The sequence below is a fragment of the Pithys albifrons genome, chromosome 3, assembly GCF_047495875.1.
Source record: "Pithys albifrons albifrons isolate INPA30051 chromosome 3, PitAlb_v1, whole genome shotgun sequence".
Lineage (NCBI taxonomy): Eukaryota > Metazoa > Chordata > Aves > Passeriformes > Thamnophilidae > Pithys > Pithys albifrons.
The window spans coordinates 46322604-46341340 of NC_092460.1; the positions used below are offsets into that span (position 1 = coordinate 46322604).

Below are 18737 nucleotides of genomic sequence, written 5' to 3' on the forward strand. Positions count from 1 at the left end.
ACTCCTTTTTTCTCTCTTCCTTAAATTTAGATGGGAAGATCTCTTTACAATTACACACAAGACTGGCAATTTCAGGCCACTGGTGTTGCCACCAAAGGTCTGTTTTGATGTTCAGAGTCATTTTGGTGGGTGGAAATGTCAGGGCCCTCTGGGTCCTTCCCACTGGCTGAGGATCTGCCCCATGTGCTTCCTAGCAGGGAATTTTGGGAACATCTCAGGTGTGTGTGGGACCTGTCACTGAGGGACTCTCTCCCTGTTCCAGGATGAACTCTCAGCTTTGAAAGACAAACTGGAGCAGAAGGAAGCTGAGGTAAAAAGGTTGCACGAAAAACTGGTTTGCAAACTCAAAGGAGAAGGAATTGAAATCCTGGACAGAGGTAAGAAAAAGGAGGCTCTGCCACCACGTGCCCCTCTGTCTCCTCATCTGAGGTCATGTTGTCATGAAGGTTGTGCAGGAAATAACTGATAAAAGCCTGAATTTTTGTAAACTTTCTCTTTTTGTTTATCTCTTGTTATATATTTAGTGAGTGTTGATGATGCAGCCACTGAATTTACTGTCAAAGCAAGTTCTTGATCGACTTTAAGCAGGTCAAGAGATCCCTTGTTAGCTCTTTATGTGACTGCACCAAAAAATGCACTTTATGTTGGCCAAGAAGACTTAAAATAACATCAACAAGTTCCCCAAAAGGATTGTATTGGAGAGGAACCTTTGTGTGTGGGTATTTATGGGTCTTGTGCATTTTTTATCCATGGCAAAGCCACACTGCAGACCAAAGGGTGGTGAAACTGAGGATTGAGTCTAGATCTGTTCCCTGGTTAAGTCTAAATCCTAATTACGCTTGAATTAGCACAAAAATTTTACCTGCTTCAAAAGAATAAACTAAATTAGTACCTGAGGGAAGCTCGGGGTCAGGCTTTGTGTTATTTAAAAGTAGAAATTTTTTGTTAAAGCCTCATAGAAATTTTCCACAGCTTTCTTGACTTGCTGCAGTTTAAATTCTGAATATATCTTGCTGATCCTTATTGCTGATTTTAAGGTTATGCTTTCAAGGGATGTTTTTTAGAAAATAATGAATTCATCTCCTCCCCTGACCTGAGGAGGAAAATGCCATGTGTAGAATGTCACTTTTTATTTAATAAAATGATCTATATTCAAAACCACTTAAAGTGACCACAATGAGCCATGATTCCTTTTTTTTTAAAGGACATTTAAATGTGAACAAGACCTGATTATATTGCATTCATGACTACTTATATAGGGCTTTTTTTTTTTTATCCTGGGGAGCTGCTTGAACTCCTGTTACCCTCTGGTCCTCAGCTTTGGTTTAGTTTCCAGTATAGCTCAGCAGAAGATCTTTTTATGAGATGAAAAGTGTTTTTTCTGCCTTGGACCAATATTAAAAAGCGCTGTTTGCATTTGCAGATTATCTGCAAGTGAGGAATAGCTGACTCCTTTAACATCAATGTTGTCTTTAAAGTTCGTTTATGTCATAACCTTTGTGCTAATTTCAAATCCAATGGGTTTTCCTGCACAGATGAAAACTCTAAAAAGAAGCTCAAAGATAAAAGTAAGGTTTCTGGTGTCCTTTCCATGAGCATTTGCAATCCAGAAGTGCTTTCCCAAACAGCTTCCTGCATGTGTTTGCAAACCTGGTTAGGCTGCATCATCTATAACCCTTAGTGACAGTGAACTTGGGGGATAAGGGTGGGGAAACCACACCTGAAATAGAAAATTATCTGAAGAAAAGCTGATAGACAAAGATCTGGTCTCAGGAGCACCCACAAGGCAGTTGCTTCCCAGAGAAATGCAGCTGCAATCCTGCAAACCAGATTTTCAGCCAGCCAGAACTGAGGGGAAATTTGGGAAACTGGACCAGTCGCTGCTTTAATGTCTAAATAAATGTCTTTTATGTGGAAAGCCAACCAGGCAGCTTGTTTGCTTCTTGCATTTCATTAAGGAGGAAGATGTTCTTCCTGCTCTGTTTGCTTTCCAAGAATTTTTAGGGAGTTAAAACAAGGCAAAAGGCTTTCTTGCCTGCAAGCAAAATTTAAAGCCTGCTTCCTTTACACAGTGTGGATTTTTAGGAGAAAATGGAGATTATTTCTATTCCCTTTGGATTTCGAGTCCCAAACACCTCCAGAATACACATATATTCATGTATTTTATGCTTCTTGGTAAATAAGGATTATAGATGAAGTGCTGTCATCTCCATTAGGGACCTTTTCCAAGTCTGAGCTACAATATATATTCCAGCATGGCTCCTCCTTGTTTCATTCCATTTTGCCCTGCTAATTCCTACATCCATACTGAAATAGGGCTCAGCCTCACTGCCAAGTGCTTCCTTCATCATATCCATTAATCCATTGCTTTGGATGGGGGGGGGGGGTTCAGTGCCATTTGGGCTGTTTGTTGGGTGTTTTAGTGTTTTATTGCACTCCAAAAGGAGTATTTATTTTTATTTGGAACCTTTTGGTTTGTAATTGTTAAGATGGTGATAGTGAAAGCCAAGCAGTGGTTTTACTCTTGAATTTTCAATTCTCCTAAGTCTTAGGGGGAGGGAGTAAGGAAATCTCCTGAATTTCACAATTCCCTTGATAAAAATGTCAAGAGAAAAGGTTTTGAAGGAAAGGGTTTTCTTCTATATATTTCCATCTAAACCAGCATTTAAATGGCTTCTGTTTTGTCTGTTAATTTGTAAGTTTGCTCTCAGATATTACTGAGTTTTTGAGGTATTTTGTTTTTCTCATTCCCTCACCCTGCCCTGTTTAAACTGACTTGGGGAACTGTGTTGTGTTTTCAGACATAGAGGTGCAGAAAATGAAGAAGGCAGTGGAATCTCTGATGGCAGCAAACGAAGAGAAGGTAGCAAAGTCATTCTTTAATCAGTAATTATTCATCAGATTGATTTAAATCTCTCATGGATGAACTTGTCACAATTCAGTTAAGAGCCAAGCTCCTAAGAACCAATTATTTTTTATAGTGAGAAGCACAGCACTGCCTTTAAGGGACCATAACTGGGCATTTCTGGGCTCTGTGCATGTACACACTGTTGTGTCAGTGAACTCAGTGTGACCACAATTCACAGTGTTCTGGAAATGCAAAAAGCTCCATGAAAGTGCCTTCCAGAAGGGCTCTCTGGGAAGCAGGAATTGTTTTCATGGATGGTTTTCTGCTTTCATATGCATGTGCATTTTATAGGATGCTTTCTTTTGATCACCAAAGCCCTAAATCCTTTTGTACATGGCAAATTTATTATACTCTACCTTTGACTTAAGCAGGGAGCTGAAATCCACTTTCAAGGCTGGGACGATCCTCGTGGTTCATCAGATGAGAGTTTTTGCTAAATACAACCTTTGATCTTTTAAAGCCTCTCAGAGTTCTGTCCCATCCACACTCCCCATTTCTTTTAGTCTCACATCCAACTAAACTGAAGAACCTAGCAGTTGTATTTCTGGGGCAGGAAGCACAGTCACAACCTCCCTTTATCTTTTAGGATCGGAAGATAGAAGAGCTCCGGCAATCCCTGAATAGGTACAAGAAGGTTCAAGACATGGTGATATTGGCTCAAGGTAAAAAAGGTATTGTACAACCCAACCAAAATGAATCTCTGCTCTCACTTCAACTCCAGGTGCATTGAGCTTAACTGTGGGACTCAAATCTATGCCATGACATGGTTCATTCCATGTGTTGCGAGGCTGGTGGAGGTTTCCAGATCCAGCTTCTTCTGATCCCATAACGTGGTTAATGTTGAGCTGGGCAAAAGTTGGAGTTTGCCTGAGTGTGTTTAGGACAGACACAGACTTGTGGCTTTTGTTGGCCATGCAAATGCTGGGGGTGGATGACCTTCCCAGGAGAAGAACTCAGGATTCTTTCTGAGAGTGAAGACTGTCAACACCTGAAGAGTGAGGAGGCAAAATTTGTATATTTGGGGTGCTGAGTGTTGAAGGGGTAGCAATTTTTTTGAACTGGTGTTGCTTTTTCACGCCTTCAAACGCAGGAGGGTGTTGAAACAGACTGCAAACCTGGTGTGGTCACTTAAAGGCTGCTGATAGACTCTTGAGCTGCACTTTTCCTGTGAAGATACCACAGAGACAGTTTAAGTTTCAGGCAGAGTTGACCTCCTGGGGAAAAGAAGTATTTAGTATGAAATTGCAGAACATGGCCAGGAAATAACTGCAGGTTTGTTCAGCTTGTTGGGAGCAATCCCACTAAATGCCCTGAGGAGTAAAACCAACAAATTTCCATGTCCTCTCTCCCTTCAGGCAAGGAAAGTGATGGTGAAGACTTGAATTCAGGGTCTGCTTCCACAGTTTTACTGGACACCCCAAGTGTGACTGACCCAGAGAAGAGCCCATCCCCAACCCCAGTGACAGCATCTCCCATCCACGATGAGTTTAACGTGAATATTCACGAAGAGGTATCTTTTATTTCCTTCCTCATTTGATGCCCTTGGTCCTTGAAGATGTTGCTTGTGCTGGTTTCATATTTCAGGTGCCAAAACTCAAGTTTTTGTGAAGGATTTTTTTCTGGCTTGCACAGTTTGTAGTAATGTCCTACATCCTTTTGGAGAATGTGGTTTTCTTGGGAAAGCTGCTGAGGAATTTCAGTTAAGTGTATTTTTCTTAATCATCAGATGGGATCAGGAGACAGGACATAGCTGTGTCTGTCATGAGAACAGATCTAAACTACACATAGCAATTAGTTTTCATATCAAACATCAATATTTTAGGAGCTGTATTTAATTTGGCAGGAACTTGAAGTAAACATGTTGGGATTTTTTTAATATATCCTGTCATATTTGAAAAGATTCAATCATTATTACATCCATTCAGTTAATTGATGAGTAAGGTTGTGGTCCAGTCTCTTGATTTTTAACAATCAGATTTTCCAGTAAAAAAACTATAGATTTCTTCTCTTAGTACTTTGAGTCAGAGCAGGGCCTTTACTTATATAAATACACTATGAACAAAATAAAGTTAAATTAAATGTTTAGCAGTTTTTTGTGTTCTCTGAGTGGCTGAAGGCAGGTGTAAGCTTGAAAAGTGAAGTACCTTTCATGGTGTCTGTGGTAGAGAGATTTGACAGGCAGCCTTGGGAGATTTTTGCCTCTGCTGTACCTTATCTGTGCAATGATTCATGTTTTATCTTCAATGCCATCTTTTAAGTAGTAAATCACTGTGTTATAACAGAAAGAAAAAAAATCACCTTTGAAACCTTCTTTTAGATCCTCCTTTTCATAGTTTACCTGTTACTGTTTTCTCTTTCATGACTGCTTAATACACAGTTCTCATCCTTTTCAGAATTCCTTACAGATCCACACCAGTATCTTACAGATTTCAATCCCTTCTTTTTCATCATCATCCAAGAGCTCAGAAACTGCTGCAGAGAGAGTGAAAACGCACCCTAGGCCAGATCCTGCCAGTGAAATGAGGTATTACGGTTTCTATGTGTTTTCCAATTGTAATTCCAATATTCTGGGACGTGTTGGTGCCATAAGAGCTGAAGTGAAAGCAGAACTCAAGCAGGCTGAGATGGGATTTCTGTCCGGGAAAATATTTGGGTGGAATCCCCAAATGCCTCATCTATTTCATATATTTTTTGTTTTTATAGTGAAGGAAGATCAACAGGTTCCTCTCAAGAAACTCATCTGTGTGATAGTCCAGTGTAAGTACCTCAATCAAAACTCTTTAGGAAACATATTTATTTGGGATTGTCAGCTTGAAAACCCCAATTTCCCCCTCATATTTTACACACTTGCAGCCAAGATGGTATTTACTGATGGCAGGTTTTGCTCATGTCCTGTGCTTCCATGATATTTTTATTTTCCAATGCTTTGTCTGGGCACAGTTACTTTCTGTTACATCACTGGCAGACTGTCAATACACTCTGAAATTTATGGTTTTCCACAGTACACACACACATGATTTGCTTTTTCCTTTTGATAGAACCAAAGCTAAAATGCTGAAACACTCATGCTTGGCTTAATATGCTTGGCTTCTTTAAGGATTAAATTAGTCAAAAGCCTGTTGCTAAAAATACTCTTCTTCAAAGCTTCTGTTTGTATCAATTCCTTTGCCTGTGTAACTTGTACTGCAGAAAATGTGATGTTAAATAAGCAGCCAACAATATCCAAGGGTGGGCATCATGTCACTGAAGCATCAGAGGCAGTGATGATGATGTGGAGGCTCTTACAGTATCTCATTAAATTTCCTGGGCTCTAATTACTGTGTTGATTGCCTTATTTCAAAATATCATTGGTTTTAGTGTATCTCAGCATGTTTTATAATGCTTTCCTTAAAGCTGGTTCCTCTGAGTGTCTCTATCTTGGCAAATTTAATTCTAGTAACTTAGCCTGGTTTTTATTTGTTGTTCCAGAACTTCCTCTCTGCAGAAGTCCAGCAGTATGAGCAGTTTGAGGAAAGAGGCATCAGAACTGGTAGGTTTGGTCTCCTGCTTCCTCCCATCCCCTCAGGAACAGGGGTGACATGTCTGGTGGCAGTGACCCTGTGGGTGACCTGTTGCCACCTCTGGGAATTCCTGAGTCAGAGCCCCCTGTGCCAGCAATGGTCACATGCATGTCACATCTTCCTGAAGACAATGAGTCCCACTGCCACTTCCTACCTGTGTTCAGGGTGGATCATTTTGGAAGACCATGTAATTGGTACATTGTAAAATCCACTCTGGGCTGACTATATGGTTAGGGAACAAAAACACTGAGCCATGTGATGGCTTCAGTTTAGGGTCCTCTGGAAGTGACCAAAAGCAGCAAATCACCAGCAATGTCACCAGATCAGGGTGATCCATGTGCTTTTTTGGGATAGCCTGAACTCCCAGAAACTCCTGAATTTCCTGATACCTCCTGTGCCTTACACAGGGTATTGACAGGTCTGGGAATGGAACCAGGAGTTGATGATGGGAGCTGGAGTTTGTGGGTTGGGGACTTTTGGTTGTCTGTTTGTTTGGACAGCCGTGAAGTAGAGGCTGTGAGTGTTTTATCTACTTGCCTTCTACCCTGTCTGATTCCTGCTTTGGGTCCTCTCAGCCATTGCCTTAACATTCTGCATGTCACTAATTATGTGCACAGCTAATCCTTCACAGAGCAAACCAAAGCCACCTCCATATCAAAGAAAGTCTGTGTGAAGAGATTCCTTCTGGGGGAAAACCCCACACAGGGCAGGGTATTTCAGTTCAGAATTTAACTCACAAGGAATTGAATGCTGGCTGTAAACCATGACTTTTTAAATGCTTAAAAAAGACTTAATCTTTCCCAAACAGGACAGAGACCCTGCACAGAAGCCAACAGAGGTAACGTGTGTGAATGTGGAGGAACAGGGGCAGTGAGGGGCTGGTGAAAGGCTGGATGGTGTGAAATGGCCACACACAATTCCAGAGGGGGAATATCCTGCAGAGGACAGTGTGGAGCCTCTGCTGGGTGTCACCATCACCTCAATGACAATAATCCTCACACATGGATAATGTTCCACTCTGCTTGAGCATAAGGTGCCCTCTAAGTTACTGTCCCCCGCAACTCTACCACTAGATAATTAGCAAAGCTGACCATTACTTTGTAATTCCCTTTGGTCAGTGTATATTTAAACTCCTCTGTATGTCCCCACTGTCCCTGTGAGCAGCAGCTGTTTCTGCAGGGACTGTCCTTGCAGGGCAGGTACCCTGTAGTACCTTCTGGCCACAGCTGGCAGTACCTACAGGCAGGTGAGCAGAGGTGACAGACCTCAGATACCACTTGTAGGGTGAATGCTGCCTTTTTTCAGCAAAAGCCAAAGGATTGTATCTGGATTGTGAATGGTTTTGGTTCCTTCTTCTTTTGAAGAGTCAGTGAAACAGCCAGCAAAGTTAAACTACTGCTTTAAACTGCTTAACTGGAGTGTCTGATGTTTTTCCTGGCATTTATTCTCCTTGTTTGATACGTGATTTTCTCTCAGTTTTGGCAGGCAACTCAATCAATTACATCAATTAATCCATTAATGCAGCAATTGCAGAGCAGTGATTGACAGAAAAAACTTTAACATTTGGCACAGGAGGGTCTTCCCTCTCTGCTTCCCACTGCCCCTACCAGTGGGGAGACAGGAATCCTGGAGAAGTTCAAAGCCTTCCAGGACAATATTTTTACCTTTTCCATACCTTTGAGTCAGCCTTGCAGAGCCTGAGAAACATTTTAAAGAAGACAGGTTGTTCTTAGCAGGTATTGATAGTAATGCTGGTCCTGAACACGTGTTATGGTTAAACCCCAGCTGACAACAAGGGTACCAGGAAGCTGCTCCTCACTTCCCCCTCTCTGCCCTGGTGGGATGGGGAGGAGAATCAGGAAAAAAAAAGTAAAATTCATGTGTTAAGAACACTAAAATAATATAATAATAAAAAGGAGAAGAAGAGAGAAAGACAACCCAAAAAAGCCAAATGATGCAAAATACTGTTGTTCATCTCCTGAGCTACAATGAGCTCCCCTTCCAAGTGACTCCCATGGCCTGGATATCCCTTTGGCCAGCTTTGGGCAGCTGTGCTGGCCATGCTCCCTCACAGCTTCCTGTGCACTTCCTCACTGGCACAGCCCAGGAAGCTGAAAATGCCTTGACTCAGGGTAAGCCCTGCTCAGCAACAACCAAAATATCTGTGTGTAGGCAACACTACATTCATCCTAAATTCAAAACACAGGTACTGGGTAAAAATGAATCTATCCCAGATGAAACCAGGATAACATATTGAAATGAAGACCTTGCTTATGTTTTTCTTTATGGTTTTTACATTTTGTTGTAAGAAGTGAGAGAGTCATCCCAGGCTGTCTGTCAGCAGTCACTGTACAGTCTCTCTCAGAAGGCCTTTTGTGATTCCCTTGTGCTGAATCTTTCTTTCCCTGATTTGAGCAGGTGAAGCCTCCTGTGGAAGGCCATAATTTCTCCACCCTGCCCCCAAAGTCTCCCTCTCATGGTGGCGCAGCTGACGAGGACACTTTTGGGACACGCAAAGCCAGATCTTCCTTTGGTCGAGGCTTCTTCAAGATAAAGAACAACAAGAGGACTGCCAGTGCCCCCAATCTGGGTAGGTATCGTGCATTTTGAAGGGCCTTCACAACTCCTGTAGCTGTCTTAAGGAGCAGGAAGGCCAGCCTTAGTCTCACTGGGACTTGGTGGCACTTTCCTCAGGAGAATGTTTGGGAAGCAAGAAAAAAAAGCACTGGTGTAATGAAGTGTTTGATCTGGTTCAGCCTCTGTTGGGATGTCTCTCCTGGGACCTTTCAGGGAGTTGCTGTGGTTTTGGAATGCTGGCTGGCTGGCAGTAGTTCACCCATGGGATTTGTGGGCTTTTTTTCTCCCCTGGCTCCATGTTCAGTTTATCTTTCATGAGACATTTCAGATGTGCAGAAATGGAGAAGAGGCACTCAGTGTTCCCCTTGATTTTTTCTGTATTTTAGCAGCCCTGCAGAAGAGGTAGTGACAACAGGAACAGGATTGGCAAGTCAGGTTGATTTTTGAGCTGTAATGGAGGAGGGGGTTGTTTTGATATTGTCATTTGGTGACATTGGCATATGACAAAGAAATAAACCAAATGTTCTGCTTAATGCAGAAGTCACTGTTGCCACCACCTGAAGTCCTGCTTACTGCCCTGCTGTGGTGGTCCTTCCACTTTGCAATTGAAGCATTCAAGAGTCTTTGCATCACATCTACTGCCAGCCATCTAAAGGTTTGGATTTTCTCTTGCACCAGACTTAGGAATTTAGCTCCCTCTTTCAGGAGAAGAGGGAAAGCTTCTGCTTTGTTGAGCACAAGTGTCTCCTGTTCTTACTTACTCCAAGACAATTTTAGACTTTCAGAACAAGTAACATGCCTACACATTGATCATACATTGGCCATATTTTCCTGTGACGCACAGCCTGGAAACTTGTCTGTTCTGAGGATTAGACTCTCTGCTTTGGTTTATTTAATGTGTGCTTTTGTGTGATCACCTGTTCCGTCCTGAAATCAATGTGTGACAAAGCAGAGCACTCATGGATGTCACAGAGGATTGGAAGATGGGCCATCTAGATCAGGGCCCTGTGACTTTGAGTAAGTTATTTATGTTATCCACATTTCAGTGCTGTAAAGCTGCTGTCCAGGTGTTTTCCACCTCACAGGGGTTGTCCTGGAGCAAGTGACCTCCCTGCACTGAAGCGACTGCACAGAGTTCTACTCTCATTTCTTTTTTGTGAGGGGACTGGCAGTGAACTGGTGTGAATTCAGCATTGGTGTGGCCCATGTGTCTCATGTACCTCCCTCCTTTTGTCTCCTCTTCTGTTGCCTTGTTCTCAACTGTGTTTCCCCTTGTCCCCCTTGTGTTCCCTCACGTTGTGTGTGCGTTGTGTGGATCTCTGAAGATCGCAGTCGAAGTGCAAGTGCACCTACCTTAGGTACAGTAATCCTGCATGCCCTGCCTGCCCCAGCACTGTGCTAGGGCTGCTGCTGCCAGCTGGTTATGGCCACACTCCGCTCAAAGCACAGCTCTACACTTCTGCCCATCACTAAAAGGAGTTTCCACATAATGCCTGCCCTCTGCTAAAAGTCAGCTGTGCCCTTTCTCAGTGGCTGCTACTAATGAGAGAGATTGCGGGTTAATTTGCTGTAACTTTGAGCTCAAAGTTACCCACAGAGCCAGGGAGCAGGTGGGAATTGGTGGTGTTTAAATGCCAGAGGCACCTTTGTGCTCCCATCTGTCCTGGATCCACTGGGAGAGTTTAAAGGGTGGTGAAGTAGGGAATGTGGGATTGGCTGGAGCTGTCAGGGAAGGTTCAGGTTGGACGTCAGGAAAATGTTCTTACCCCAGAGGGTGGTGGACACTGAACAGGCTCCCCAGGGCAGTGGGCACTGCACCGAGGCTGCCAGAGCTCCAGGAGTGTTTTGACAACACTCTCAGGCACGTGGTGGGATTCTTGGGGCTGATCTTTGCAGAGCTAAGAGTTGCACTTGATGATCCTTGTGCATCCCATCCAACTCAGCATATTCTGTGCTATTTCTCAGGGGAGTCTGGCGGGGAGGATGCATAATTCCTCTTCTAAGATGTAGTTATATTTATTATATAACAAAAAATGAGAAATAATGGTCAGATGGTGAAGGAGCCATTCACACAGTAAATAAGATCAAGTCTTGTGATGTGAGTGTTCCCTGGGAAGTTCTGGGTGGTGAGACCTCCAGGGTCCTGCCTTGGCAAGCAGAGCTGTGTTGGTGCAGCCACCCAGGGTGTCCCTTGCTGGCAGATACACCAAGTGATCTGAGCCCTCTGAGTTTCTCACATTGCTCCTTAAATGCCAGCTGTTCCAAGGGCACCAAAGAGAGCTGCTCTGAGGACCAAACCCCGCAACACCCGCAAATCTCTGCTACTAATGCACCCAACAACCTTGTGTGCTGGCATTCTCTCTCTAGGATGCTGTTTAAATGTGGTGGGTTTTCTTTAATACTAGCACTTTATCTTACACAAGTAAAGCAAAAACCAGGAATACCACAGCCTGGTTCCACATCAGTGCTGTCTCCCACTGTCAGGATCCCCATGTTCCATAGCAGTCAAGAATCTTTTATGTGACCTCGTTGCTTCACTGCAAGGTTTGACATCTAAAGCATTGGTGGAAAATGGGACATGTTCAGATGCATTCTGGCTGAATCATCTAAACCTTGCCCAGCAGAAGGATACCCCAGCAAAGCATAAATTTTTTTGCTGGCCATGACACATTGTGGTCACGTTGTGTCCCAGACTTGATTCGTTGTTTGCTTCTCTCCTGGAAGTCTCAAGGTCCATTTCAAGAACAAGCGATGGTCATTTGATTGCTCAGCCTTGTTCAAAGATGGGAACAGTGATTGCAGGCCTGAGTGTGTGCCTGCTGCAGACTGCCTTGCCACAGCTGCTTCCTCTGAACAAGCTCATGCTGCCACTGCCTCCCAGCAAGTCACTGCCATGAACTCCACGTGGTAGATTTATTCAGCTGTCTGGCACTTGCTGGCACACCTCTGCTTATGTAGCCTAGTAGATACTGCAACACTTTCAGTTTTCTTTTTAAATGCTCTTAAAATAGTTTTTTTCTTTGTTAGTTTAGCTTTTGTGACAACTTCCCCTTCTGGGACAGGAGCCCTCAGGTTTGTTGTGGTAGAAAACAGCTACAGATCTGAGATTTAATGGTTTTATAGTGGGTGGTAATGTGGAGGGTCTCTGATCAGAGGTGTTTTGTGTATCACTCAGATCTGGTTCAGACAGAGCCTGAACTCCCTGATGTTCCTCTGCAGAGGAACAAAGTATTCCACACTTTGCAGAAGTGAGGGGAAAAGGGTCCTCCCACCAGAGCAGGAGTTTTGTTGCTGGAATTTCCTGGCCAGATAATGAAATACTGCAGGTTATTGGGAAAGATGTCTGCAGGGAAATTACTTGGTTTTCTGTGCTTTGGAGAATCCTGGTGTGGTTCCATAGCACTGGATTGTTTCTGAGGATCCTTATGCCTTGGCTCTGTCTGTGAAGGGACTGTAGGAGCACTCCCTGAGGAAGAATAAACTTGGGATTTAATTGATTGATTGGTTAAGGAGGTGTTTTTTTGCACTTTCCTGGTGCAGGGCATTGCCTTGGAGCATTACCAGCCAGGCCCATGGAGGAGCAACATGTGTTGTTTCTCCTGGACTTTCCCATCCCTCTTTGCCCCATTTTCTTGACATGGTGGCTCTCAATAATTTTAGCAGGAGTCATTCCCAGGTTCAGGAGTGTGCCTGTACAGTCCTGCATGGTTGGGTCTTGACAGAGGTTTTGGTTTCTGACAGCTGAAACAGAGAAGGGCTCTGCAGATCACTTGGATCTGGCTGGCTTGCCCCCTCGTCCTAAAGAAGCAGATGGTCTCCAGGTGACACCACCTTCTCCAGATTCCAGGAAAAAGGCTAAGGGGATCAAGAAGTTATTTGGGAGGTAAGTAAAAGATTAGAGAGGACCATTCTCCAGAGCTGGGGCTCACACAGGGGTTTGCTGTGGTTTACCATCCCAAGTGCTAGTGTGGCACTTGAGAGGTAACAGGAGATCAGGGGCAGGTGGGAGAAGAGCTACAAGCCCTCTGGGAGGTTTTGCCTACATTGCTTGCAGTTGCCTTGTCCTTGGCCAAATGTGAATGTGCTTTTTCTCTTTAAACCAGGCTCAAGAGAAGCCAATCCACCACCTTCAATCCCGAGGACATGTCCGAGACAGAGTTCAAGCGAGGAGGGACGAGAGCGACCGCGGGGCCGCGGCTGGGCTGGTCCCGAGACCTGGGGCAGTCCCACAGGTGAGGCAGGTGGTGCCAGCAGTGCCAGGACTCACCTCCCCGCCCAAAGGAGGAGCCAAAAGGAAATATTCCCTCCTGGCTCTCCTTTGAGAGGTGGTCTTGGTGGGGTTGAGGTTGGTTGGGTGGTAGGGTCGTGCTGCTGAGCTGCAGGAGGGCAGCTGTTTTGTTCTGATTGTATTTTCCACCTCACAGAGAGGACTGAAGTTGTTACACAGAGATTGATCTTGGTCTTTAATTGTCCCAGAACTGTTTGTTTTCATTGGATCAGGATGTGAGCCCTCACATGGCAGTGACAGATACTCCTCCAGTACCTTTCCTGCTGCACTTCCAGGGATTAAAGGCTAAAGTGAAGCATTACGGTTGCACTTTGGAGTTTTAGCTGTGCCAGGCAGCAGAGGGGGTTGATTTTGGTAGTATTTATTGTGACTTTGGCAGCAAATCAGCAGCAACCAGCACTTCATGGTGCTGATGATTCCAAAGGAGTCACCTTCTTCCTCACAGCCGCCCACCACGATGCATGTTCCCCCCTAGAGACAGTCCCAGCTCCCACAAAATATGAATTAGGCTTAAATTCTGTCTTTTTTGAGATTTGAGGCACAGGATTTATCAGGTTTTTTTGGTAAATCTTCCACAGTGAGCTGGACATGCCATTCGCAAAGTGGACAAAGGAGCAGGTTTGCAACTGGCTCCAGGACCAAGGGCTTGGCTCTTACATCAATAATGGCAGGCAGTGGATCCTGTCTGGGCAGACACTCCTGCAGGCTTCCCAGCAGGATCTGGAAAAGGTGAGAAATGCTGGGAGTGCTTCTTTCACTTAAAGGTACAAAAAAGTTGCTGTTTCTCTGCACGTAAATCTGGTCTGTAAAGTAAAAAAGTGCAAATAAGATGAGCTTTCAAAGTGCTGCCACCTGCAGTGATGCCAAATGATTGCTTTTTGGTTGAAGTTTTGTAGAAATTTAATGCTCTGTAACAAAGCTAATATGATAGATGTGTGGTTTAAGTTCATTATGCATGGATGTATCAATTGACTATGCCACCTTCTCTAAACAGGCATGTGAGAGTTTGGGTTTGTAGCCCTGGTTCAGGGCTCAGCTGTTCTGTGCCTGTGTGAGAAGGATGGAAAAAGCTGCTGTTTTGGCCTGATTGTATTTCCTGCCAATTTCACACAAAGAGAAATAGGACTTGAGACACACACCTTGACCAGTCTCTGTGTTTAATTGTTACAGAATTCTTTGTCTTTTTTCTTAGGTGACAACCACAAAAAAAAGGGTGATGCAATTTATACTTTTAATCCATGGTATTCACTAAATTTTGAATTTTCAGCTCTTATAAAGTCACTCTCCTCACCAAACAGTAAGCCTGTTTGCTCAGTGAGGTAGTTACACCACAACTGGAATAAGAAAAATCTGATATGACCATAATGACTTGTAATAGTGTTGTCAGAGGAAACATCAACAAGCAAGCACTGGTGAAAGTGTGCATGAGATTAAAGGGATCCTGGACTGTCCTTGCAGCTAAACTGAGGGAGGTTATGTCTTTGGAATGAATTTCAGTAATGCCTGGGACCTTCATATGCTCCTAATTAAATAATTCCTCTAATCATACCTGCCTAACTGGGAGGGGAGAAAGTAATCCCAGAAAGTATTTTTCTGAATGCTAACATGAGTTATAATGTGGGATTATTTTTTTGTATCTGGTGTCAGGATATTGTGGCTGCCATTTTCACAGAATCACAGACTACTCTCAGTTGGAAGGGACCCACAAGCATCATCGAGTCCAACTCTTAAGTCAATGGCCCACACAGGGGATTGAACCCATGACCTTGGCATTATTAAGGCCAAGTTTTAACCAACTGAGCTAAAATTTTCATACAGTTTGGAATCGAAATTAACCTGTAATGAATTAACCCACCACAGCAATGATGCTGATAGTCAGCAAATGGAAACCGCACCTGCAGTGACTCTCTGAAACCCTTTGTAACTCAGCAGAGGGAGAACTAACACAGTATTGTCTGTGGATTTACTGCCTTTTCTCCTCTCCCAGGAGCTCGGGATCAAGCACCCGCTGCATCGGAAGAAGCTCCAGCTTGCCCTGCAGGCTTTGGGCTCTGAGGAGGAGAACAATCACGGCAAACTGGACTACCACTGGGTTACCAGTAAGATTTTATGAGCTTTATGATTTTATGTACCTTTACACGAGGGTTCCTCTCATGGCTAACTGGGGACTCAGAGGGGGAGGACACCAGGTGGGCTCCACCTGACACAGTGCCTGTCCCTGCCCCAGGGTGGCTGGATGACATCGGCCTCCCCCAGTACAAGACCCAGTTTGATGAAGGGAAGGTGGATGGTCGGATGCTCCATTACATGAGTGTGGTGAGTAAATGGCTTCCTTTCTTCCCCCCTGACATTCTTTGCATGTTCTTAGTTTCTCCCTGCTGAAGACCAGGGGAATGGTTCATAAATCAGGTCTTCCAGCTTTCTGAATGATGCCTGAGGATGTACCAGAATGCCCTGTTTGTGCCCTGCTCCACTGAGTGTTTAGAGGACCCCTGAAACTGTAATGGGAGTCCTGTGTTAAGCTAATGCTCATAGCTGTATGGAAAACAGATACTGCTACTCACCTGCAAGTATTTTCTATATTCTTTCCAGCTTTAGGGATGCTATCTTCAGGTGGAAGAGCAAACAGAGTAAGCAGGAACTCAGATTTATGCATGAGAAATGGGCAATTTTGCTGCTAACAGCTCAGGCAGGGTTTGTCCACAAAATTGTGCAGATGCTGTTGTTGCTGTTTATGCCTTTGTTATTAATTAATAGAAGGAGGTGGAACTTTTTCTTCAGTGAGCAAGCATTTGATCTGCTTACTTATTCATGTGGATGCTTAGGTGAACAGCAATTCCCTTTGAAGAAAATTGCAGTTTGAAGAGCCAACTTGTTTGAAAACAGGCTCCACTTACTTGCTTTTGCATTTCAAAGTCAGATTCAGCTCCCCACTCAGACCATTTCAGTCAAATGTTAAATACTCACTGCTTTAATAGTGGGGTTTGGTGTTTATTTGCCTTAGAGTTCAGACATTTATATAAAAGTAGGAGGCAGGTTTTTTCTTCTGCTTTTTAACTCTTGGAGATGTGATGCCATCAGGCTCTACTGAGCTTGTTCTTGTGTTGGAAGACTTCACTACCACATTAGTAAGGTAAGGATTGACTGCAGCTAAGACACAGCATGGGCTGTAATGTAGGGGAATTTGTATCATTTTCTGTATTAAAAAAGAAGAAAAAGTAATAGATGGACAAAGGAGGGATATATAGGAGGAACTTTGTTTTTAAATGGATATTCTTCCTGTCACTGCCCTTTAATTGTAGATCACTGGAGATATTTTTAGACAGAATTTAGCCATCAAATTATGACTACAGATTCACTGTAAGCAACTAACTAAATACACAAAGTGTGAAACTAAGACTTGTTAAAATCTTACCCTGCCTCAGAATTAACTGGAAAGCTGTCCTGGCGCTAGTCCAAACCCTGAGGATGTGTCATCTCACCCTTTCCCCTTCTTGTTGCCCCAGGCTTCCTGTGCTCTGTGTGAGGAACGTCACCCAGGAGATCATACAGTGCAACACAGGGAGCTTTTACTTTGAGGCAGATGGTTTGCTGTTAATCACCTGCCTCACATATTAAAATTTCACCCCAGATGTGTCAGGTGTGCCATTCTCAGCCCAAAGCAGTCTCCTCCAGTCGGATGCTGGTTCCATGAATAGGCACATTGATGTTTATTAACTCCCCCTTCCTCTCTGACAGGATGACCTGCTGTCCTTGAAGGTTGTTAGTGTCCTCCACCACCTCAGCATCAAAAGAGCCATCCAGGTGCTGAGGATAAACAACTTTGAGCCCAACTGCCTGCGCAGGAGGCCGTCGGATGAGGTACTGCTTTATGGTGAAACCATGAAGGGGAATCCTCTGGGGTTTTATCCCTGATATTTCTGCTTATTCCTGCTCTGCTTTCTCCTCCTGTTTCATTTTCAGTTTCCTTTTTCTCATGTTATCTTTCCAGCCTTGTGCTCTGACATCACTTTCTTTTCCTCCGCCTGCCCTTACCCCAAACTCATGTCCGTCCCCTTGCCAAGTCTCCCACTTTTCCAAGCCAACAACTGGACTGCTTTGGCCCAGTCTCTGATGTTCTGTCTTTGGCCCAGTCTCTGATGTGCTGTCTGGAGCATAAAGCATCTTGAATTCAGTGCACTGTTGCTGTGAGTCTTGTGTAACACTTTGGAAAATTAATGGCTGTGTCAAAGTTTTCCATGTAAGAGGAGCCTGGCCCTGTTTCCAGCTATCAGTTTGGTTTGGAAGCAGCAAATGCTGGATAGGGCAATGGATGACAAAACAACCCAGACTCTTGGATTTAGATTCCCAAGAACAACAGCTCGTGGAGCCAGCTGAATTTTCAGTTCTGCTGGTACAAATCAGTCTCCCAGTGCAGAGCAGGATAATCTCATGACCTGAAGCATAACCCACACCTGCCCGCACCCACCTTGGTGTTGCTGCAAGGCAGCAATCCAAAAAGAGATTTTTTTTCCACAAGTGCCAAGTGGGATTGCATCCTGAAGGGAATGTTTCAGTAGAGACTGGGGCTGGCACAGCTGAGTGGGGATATCTCCTCACCTGCGCCTTCCTCCTGTTCCCAGAATAACGTCACCCCTTCCGAGGTCACCCAGTGGACCAACCACCGTGTGATGGAGTGGCTGCGCTCCGTGGACCTGGCGGAGTACGCCCCGAACCTGCGGGGCAGTGGCGTGCACGGAGGGCTCATGGTAAGTTTTTGGAGTGGCTTCTGCCTGTTTATTTCAAAATCAAACATGGCTGGAGCAAAAGTTCTGACACTTCTTGTTCTGCTTCATAAGAAATTACAATCTATTGTAATTGCAATTTATTATTCTGTGGTTTTGAGGATGTGAATGTCTCTGGCAGAATCAGTGTGGTTTGGTGATCTGTATTCCCTTCACCACTTAATCCTGGTATGGAATTCTCCACCTCCTGGCTTATGAGCCTGCACACTGGTGTTAAAGGGTCACTGTCTGCCTTCCCAGACCTGGATATAGTTCTCTTTTGGGAGGGAAGTTTGTTAGCTCTGTAAAATTTGAGATTTTGGTGTCCAAACCAGGATTGTTTGTAGTTGCTTTAGCATCACATACTCCAGACAAGAGATTAACTTGCAGAACTTTGTTGTGATGATTAAGAGTTACATTCCTGCTCCAAACATTTTGTCAGTTTATTTTCCAAGATTCCTCTGGCTGCCTTTCCCAGAATTAAAGAGGATGGTGGCTAAAAATTTTTTGGCAGCTTCACACATTACTTCATCTAAGAGTGACTTTATCTGTTCTTTTCTGCCGATTTACCTCTGTTTTTGAAGGAAAGCACGGAGGTAGCATTTTAGGAATCCTTTCCCTAATTAACTCTCTTCTCTCCC

General features: G+C 44.1%; 1 protein-coding gene across 15 annotated transcripts in view; it reads left to right on the plus strand.

Moving 5' to 3' along the window:
• The window catches only part of PPFIBP1 (PPFIA binding protein 1), a 91205-nt gene that overhangs the window by 68050 nt on the left and 4418 nt on the right, over nt 1-18737 (plus strand). For 5 of the 15 annotated variants that reach the window (XM_071551631.1, XM_071551629.1, XM_071551637.1 and 2 more), the window contains 18 exons: nt 263-377; nt 1536-1568; nt 2802-2863; nt 3495-3579; nt 4264-4418; nt 5302-5432; nt 5612-5665; nt 6377-6437; nt 7277-7306; nt 8887-9058; nt 10371-10403; nt 12787-12928; nt 13149-13277; nt 13912-14062; nt 15321-15432; nt 15561-15649; nt 17072-17194; nt 17956-18081. In XM_071551631.1, the coding sequence (XP_071407732.1) occupies nt 263-377; nt 1536-1568; nt 2802-2863; nt 3495-3579; nt 4264-4418; nt 5302-5432; nt 5612-5665; nt 6377-6437; nt 7277-7306; nt 8887-9058; nt 10371-10403; nt 12787-12928; nt 13149-13277; nt 13912-14062; nt 15321-15432; nt 15561-15649; nt 17072-17194; nt 17956-18081 (1803 nt within the window). The remainder of the gene's footprint in view (nt 1-262; nt 378-1535; nt 1569-2801; nt 2864-3494; nt 3580-4263; nt 4419-5301; nt 5433-5611; nt 5666-6376; nt 6438-7276; nt 7307-8886; nt 9059-10370; nt 10404-12786; nt 12929-13148; nt 13278-13911; nt 14063-15320; nt 15433-15560; nt 15650-17071; nt 17195-17955; nt 18082-18737) is intronic. The other 10 variants (XM_071551636.1, XM_071551639.1, XM_071551634.1 and 7 more) reach the window with 6 other exon arrangements.